The sequence below is a fragment of the Nicotiana tabacum genome, chromosome 20 (assembly GCF_000715075.1).
Source record: "Nicotiana tabacum cultivar K326 chromosome 20, ASM71507v2, whole genome shotgun sequence".
Lineage (NCBI taxonomy): Eukaryota > Viridiplantae > Streptophyta > Magnoliopsida > Solanales > Solanaceae > Nicotiana > Nicotiana tabacum.
The window spans coordinates 37,673,195-37,680,741 of record NC_134099.1 but is presented as its reverse complement, the minus strand read 5'-3'; the positions used below and the strand labels follow the sequence as shown (position 1 = coordinate 37,680,741).

General features: G+C 41.9%; 1 protein-coding gene across 1 annotated transcript; it reads right to left on the bottom strand.

The window, feature by feature from the left end:
• Positions 1–5,898: 5,898 nt before the first annotated feature.
• LOC142174345 (uncharacterized) lies at positions 5,899–6,913 on the bottom strand. Its single transcript, XM_075240126.1, has 3 exons — positions 6,853–6,913; positions 6,320–6,715; positions 5,899–6,212 (listed from the first exon to the last, which is right to left on the bottom strand). The coding sequence occupies exons 1-3, from the start codon at positions 6,911–6,913 to the stop codon at positions 5,899–5,901; spliced, it is 771 nt and encodes a 256-aa protein (XP_075096227.1).
• Positions 6,914–7,547: the final 634 nt, after the last annotated feature.

Sequence of the window (7,547 nt, the reverse complement as noted above, 5' to 3'; positions counted from 1 at the left end):
CTTATTCCTAAGCGATTCTACTAAACAAGGTTTAAAGCCTTGAGTCTTTGATATTTACTTCTACCAAATTCTAACCCACTTTCCCAAGCAAAATAAGAATTTAATGGCACTTGTTAATGTTTGCAACCACCAACAATTAATGAAGAATGAGAAGTAAATAAATATCAACCAACCATTATACATATTTCAATGTTAAACACCCAATAACATAACACCCATTTAGGGTTCACAACCTTAGTATTTAAAGTTAGCTAATCATACTAAAATACAAAAGGATGAGAATATTTAAGGCCATAAAGCTTACAAAGTATAAGATTTTTCCCTCAAAAGCTTCCAAAAGAGAGGAGTAATAAACCTTGGAATACAGCTCCCAAAATCTGACAAGCTCCCCCACAAAATCTCAATAAATCTATTTATAGTGGGTCAAAACTCAGGACAAAAGTCGGACAAAAATACCATCTCCGGTTAAATATGCGACCACATATCTATCGCATAACAAACATGCGGTCCGCATTCTTGACATGGTCATCGCATATTCAAACCCTACTTTCCAGGCCGTCACCGCGTTAACGTTCTGCGGTCCACATTGTAGATATGCAATCGCATTTTGGGTCGCATTTTTCACCCTCAGCAACTTTCATAACGAGTTTGCAGTCCATTATGCGGCCCGCAAACCTGTTATGCGATTGCACACTGGACCACATTTCTTGCACTGGACTTTCTCCAACAAACTATTGTGGTTTGCGATTTCCTTGTTCATTATGCGACCCGCATGTTAGATTTGCGATCCGCATTTTCACATTTGCGATGCCTTTCTCTTTTCTTGTCTTTTTGTGGATTTTTCATTTCATTTCCATTCTCTTAAGTCCTTAAACCTCATACACTACGAAAACACTAAAATTACATAAGTATAAAGGATAATTGCATTTAAAACAAGCTAAAATCTAAGCAAATTGTATTAAATGTGCCGAAATTCTCTGGCACATCAACACCCCCAACTTAAACTCTTGCTTGTCCTCAAGCAATTAAACGACACTATCCTATTCTAGACTCCATCTAAAAGATATGAAACAATAGTGACCGTGGACGGTGTTCGTTGTCAGCACTACAAACATGCATTTTCGATTGTTTACCCTTCCTGAACCATCAATATTTACAATAAAACTAATCAACTTGTGAAACTTTGATCCTCGACCAATTTGACAAAATGTTACCATCAGCTGAGTGCACTTGCATTTGACTCAAAAACTCAACTTCTGTCTAACCTCACAATTCGTGTGCCCTCACTAGAAAGAAAGTCCCAAACTCACAACATTTATAATGACAACAAAAAGGGACAAATTCACAAATACACTCACTCTCAAAAAGAGTTTCAAGTGTTACAACATACCATACCATAAGCTTGCCCTTATTTTAATTCATCGCTTTATTCTAAGAATATTCGGTTGGAGATCGCATAAGGACTTTTTAAGCTTGTAATGTAGGTTTAGGGAAGGGTCAGATAAGCATTTGGGTACACGTGACTACACCCTCCTTGAACACTACTCACATTTTTCTTTCTTGTTACTCTTTGCTTCTTTTCAAACCACATAGCCCTCATTAGCTTCTACTTTTCCACATTGAGCCCCCTTAACTACTTCTTAAATTCTCTTCAAGACTCCATTTTTTTAATTATATTTTGCTTTTGGAGCTTGAGTAGTTTCACACCTGAGGTACACTTTCCTACACTCACTGCACAACCTTGCCAATTTTCGGCTTGACACCGCACCCCCAACTTAGGCTTTTGACCTCATTCTCAATGTTCATGGAGGGACGAGTTCAAAATAGGGAATTATTTTACAAAAAAGGGAAAGGCTTGTACTGAGGTAGCCAAAGAAAAGGTTAAAAGCTCAAGTGGGGTGACTAGTGATACTATCTGTACAATAGGTGGCTCGAAAAACTAACTGGTTTTCGAAAATCACAAAGACGACCTAAGGTCATTTCTCCAACCAAATTTAATTATTATAAGCATCGAAAAACCAACCGGGCAAGTTCTAGATGGCAGAAGTAAAGGCAAGAATTATTTACACAAGGACTCACACACATGGCACATGAACTGTTTTGGCTCAACATAGTTTTTACCCCTCAAATCAACACTTGGCAACTCAAAGCTTTCATCATATATACATGTATAACTCTGGGTAGAAATAGAGTCAGAAAGCGAGCCTCAAGTTTACACAATTGATATCTTTTTTTTAATATATTAATGGAAGGGTATGGGCTATTTACAGACACATATGCTTGACACTAGACAACTATACCAAACCGGTGAAAATGTTTCATTCTACCGCCTTGGTTCTACTATTACACCCTTGGAAAAGAACCCGACGAAGAAAAACCATGGGGAATTCATTGCTAATGCAACTATATACTTGTTTGTTTTTGTTTTTTTATACAAAGATAACTTATGTACTAAAACCAAAAACACCAATATATAAAAAATCACAAAACTCAAATAAATACAGTAGTTGGCTTATATAGCACGAAAACCACCAAAACATGTACAACAGTTGCCAATTTCACAAAAATATATACAAAGGATACCACCCCCAACTAAAAAGCATGCATTGTACCCAATGCATAAGAATGTAAAACAGAGTATAGGGGCTCCCTGAGGCGCACTACGCGCTATGGGAGTCGGAAGCCGACTGAATGATGGTGGGGTCACCCTCTGATGCTGAAGCTGGGATCGATGAGATCTCAGCCTAAGGAGTGACCCCCACTGATGGAGAAGGGATCTCTGGCTGACTCAATACTAGAGCTGAGGCCTGTGAGCTGCTAGCCTCGCCCTGGATCTTTAGGGGCGACCATGTCTGCTAGCGAATGTGATATCGCCACCTGAATTGCTGCTAGTTCTTCATCCTCAACTATAGAGGCAACAATCTGCTTGCCCTTCTTTTGAGGGCCATCATCCTCCTCGGACCATGAATCATCTTCAGTCTTTCCCTCGTCTGCCTCCCCACCTTCGGACTCTATAGAGTGCCTGGAATCCTTATAAGAAGGAATATCAATGCGTGCAGGAGAAGCTGGAGGCTGGGAAGCCCCGACAGTCGAAGGAGCAATGTCTGTCATCAGTGTGGAGAAGTCAAGATCCAGGCCTGGTACTGCTGTGTCTGCTCCCTTCTCACCTTCCTTTGGCAGGAAGGATGATAGATCGAACTCCAGAGACTGCATCTTGTGGAGTTCAGTCTTCATAGTGGCAACTTCCTCCCGGAGCTTTGGCAAGTCACTAACCTCACCCTGCTCTATATTCTCAACACGCATCTCAAGTTGTGTCAAACAATACCCATAAGATGTCTGATATTGCTGGAAAGCCATCACTGGGGACTGTATAAGAGTTAGGGTTTGCTTGATGAGGGTAGGGAGGTTCTTCAGAAGTTGGCCCACCTTAGCATTGGCATATTATACTAAGAGACCTAGCCTGGAGACAGCTAGCAATGCAGTAGAAGGCTGAGCAATGGTGGACTGAGAGGTAGGATGTGAAGTGGAAGTGGATGCTACTGTAGCCTGATGAGACACAATAGTCTGGGAATCTGCGGGCTCTATATCAACAGGAGTCTGAGTCTGAACCTCAGGGGAACAACAGCATCACAAATGCGCGTGATATCAATATCCTTCAGCGCCTTCCCTGTCTTGTTAGTGTGTGGCATGGTAGGGACTTTCACAGCCTTACAGAGGGTTGTGATCAAGCAGGGGAATGGAAGTGAAGTGGCTGTCTGCTTTGCCCGGATCCCTAGCTCTCGGAAAACGAAGTCACCCACATCAATCTTGATTCCCGCATAATACATGCAATGAGAAGAGCTTTCTCAATGCTTATGTTAGTATCATTTCTGGACGGTATCAGTCGAGAGGTGATGAAGCTAAGCCAAAATTTGCCCTCTCGTGTGAGATCCTCCTTGTATATTTTGTGCACAGGGTTGATCCAAGCAAGGGTCCCCTTGGCTATCATAGAAGCTATCCAACTACACTCATTATCTCAGTTTGCCCATTTGGCAGCATACTCAGCTGCGCCCGGGCTTTAATCAAGGAATTAAAACTCATTGATGGTCTCACTTCTATAGAAGGCGCTCATCCCCCGAACTAATATAGTGTCACAGAAAACCCTATTGCGCTTGTGGTGAGCAGTCCTGGAGGCTCCATATGAGGTATAAAACTTACGGACAAGGGTTTCATTATAGTCATCAGGTAGCTCAGTGAAACACTCCCATTTTCTGGATTTGATGTTCTCCCAGATGTGGGAGTACTGCTCTTTGAGCCCATTCAGACTTAATTGCTTTTCGGCCAGTTTGCGTTTTGTCAACCCTTCTTTATACAGCTCCTTGGACTCTTCAACCACAAACCTAAGCTGGAAGTCATCTCCTCTTTTCTTTCTTGCCTCAGCTTGTAGGTCAACTGAGGGCAAGGTATCCTCCTCGTCAAACTAGGAGTCAAGTGCAACAGTTGGGTCCGGTCGTGAACGTTTTGCTTGTTGAGTTTGGCGACTGGTGGACGCCATTTTTTGGGCATAGGATGTATGTTTCCTGGGACCCATATCCACACAGAAATGAAATGTGAGAAATATGGTAGGCAACACTGAAAAGAAAACAGAAAAACTAAAGAAAATTTTAAGTATGCGACAGGTTATGCGGTCGCATAACCACTATACGGACCACAGACTTGTCGCAAACTCGCTTACTATTCAAATGGCAAACTCGCTTACTATTCAAATGATCTAAGTATGCGATCGCATAACCATTATGCTGTTCACATAACCATCGCATACTTGATTGCTCAGAAAACAGAATCACCAAAATGCGATCGCATAATCCACCGCAAAGTTGGATATGCAATCGCAAAGTGGACGCAAATAGCATGTTATGAAATCAGGCAATTGTCTGGGTATGCGGTGACTTTGCGGTCCGCATATCAATTATGCGATCTTAAATTTACCGCATTGTGTCATCTTCTTCAGCCAGCTAGGGTTTACTTTTTGCGGCAGAAATGCGGACCGCAATTTGATTATGCGATCCGCAAAACCCATCGTTCTTAACCTTGACATTCAACCCTCAACAATGGAGGACCTAGATTTTTCTACCCATTACCCCAAACATACTATCTAACCAAAAACCCCATCACATTACGAACAGGGATCCAAAAGAAAACAGGAAATAGAAACAAAAACAAAATTGAAATTAAAGCTTGCAAGGATGAAATCGGGACAAGGACAATGTACTAGTGATAGATTAATGAGCACACGTAGGAGATGGTTTCATAGATGTTGCCTTGTGTTATTGGTTCACGATCCGCTTTGCCTTTTCTCGTTATCCCTCTTTCTGTTTTTTTTTTGGTTCTAATAAAAAAATTCTTTTTGTAACGCGTGAACACTAAAGGGATGCGAGGGACTTACCTGGTAGAATTGCGATGGGTAAGCCACTGCATAACACACTATGCGACCGCATAAGTGTTATGCAGTGGATTTAAGTTGAATTGCCTGAGGGTGGAAATGCGGTGCACTATGTGATCGCATACTGAGAATGCGGTCCATAAAGTGCACATCCTTGCCGCATTCTTGTCACCAATTTTTGCCAAACACACTGCCCTGGTTTGCGACCACAATGCGGTCTGCATAGTGAAAATGCGACCGCATTTGTGTAGCAAGATTCCCAAGGTGATTTTTCTTCCCTTTCACATGCAATCTTACCCAGTGTAACGATCGTTTGAAACCCCTACACTCTAACACACACTTTAAATTGCTCAAGTAAATCTATCTAAAAAAATTAAAAATTTAAAGGACAAAAAGGATGCTACCACACATGGGTTACCTCCCATGAAGTGCTTAATTTAACGTCGCGGCATGACGAAGTTGGCGTTCCTTTGGATTCACTCATTGGTTGGGCACGGACCATCTTTGTGAGCCAACTGCTTCACCAAATGTTTTTCTCCATATGTGCCCAAGTAGTGCTTGACTCGTTGGCCACTCACTTTGAAGGTTCGGAGTCCATCCTCCGATTCTAGTTCCACAGCTCCAAAAGGAGTGACATTGACCACCTTGAACGGACCGAACCATTTTGATTTGAGCTTGCCCTGAAACAATTTGAGCCTTGAGTTAAAGAGCAAAACCAAGTCACCCGACATAAACTCCCTCTTCAAGATCTTTTTGTTGTAGACGAACTTCATCCTTTCTTTATACATAACTGCACTTTAATATGCATGGAAACAGAATTCCTCCATTTCATTGAGTTGTGTTAACCTCAAACTTGCAGCTTCAGCCCAGTCCAAGTTCAACATCTTCAGAGCCCACATGGCTTTGTGTCCAGTTCTATGAGTAGATCACAAGCTTTGCCGAAGACTAACCGATAAGAAGAAGTGCCAATAGGAGTTTTGTACGCCGTGCGATACGCCCACAATGCGCCATCTAGATTCCTTGACCAATCGGTCCTGTTTGCATTAACAGTCTTTGCTAGAATGCTCTTTATCTCCCAGTTGGAAACCTCAACTTGACCACTTGATTGGGGGTGATAAGGTGTGGCCACATTATGCTTGACGCCATATTTCTCTAGTATCCCCGTGAAAGCCTTGTTACAGAAATGAGACCCACTATCACTAAGAATGGCTCTAGGAGTGTCAAACCAAGTGAATATGTTTTTCTTTAAGAATGTGGTCACACTTTTTGCCTCGTTGTTTGGTAAGGAAATTGCTTCAACCCATTTAGACACATAGTCCACAGCTACCAAGATATATTTCATCCCACAAGAGCTTACAAAGGGACCCATAAAATCAATTCCCCATACGTCGAAGATTTCTATTTCCATCAAGTGCATTGGTATTTCATGCCTCTTGGAGATTGATCCTTGCCTTTGGCATTGGTCACAAGCTTTGACCATTTGATTGGCATAACGATAGATTGACGGTCAATTAACCACATTCAAGCACCTTAGAGGCCGTTCGATTTCCCCCATGAGGACCCCTAACCGGTGAGTCGTGGCATGCCTTTTGAATTGGCATAATCTCCCACGGAAACATTCGAGGAATATGTGATGTGCCGGAGAATTTCGGCATATTTCAATACTAATTGCTTAGATTTTAGCTTGTTTTAATGCAATTATCTCCGTTACTTATATAGTTTTGTTGTTTCTACAGTACATAAGTACTGAGAACCCAAGAACATGGAAATGGAAGCAAAAAGACAAGAAAAGAGCAAAATGTAGCAAAAATGCTGGTCTGCGATACATTATGCAATCGCAGATCAGACATGCGAGCCACAGAATGCACGTCAAATCGCAGACAAAAGCAGAGATCTGGGTTAAATCTCAAGTCAAGAATGCGGTCCATTATGCGACCGCAGAACCAACATGCGAACCGCAGAGTGAACCGCAAACAAACCATGAAGGTCACTGAAGGACGAAGATGCGATGCAAAATGCGATCGCATTTATGCAATGCGATCCGCATAATTTGAATGCAAAGAAGACCTGTAAACTAGGGTTCCATTCTATGATGAGGATGTTCAAGATGCGGACCGCATACGTC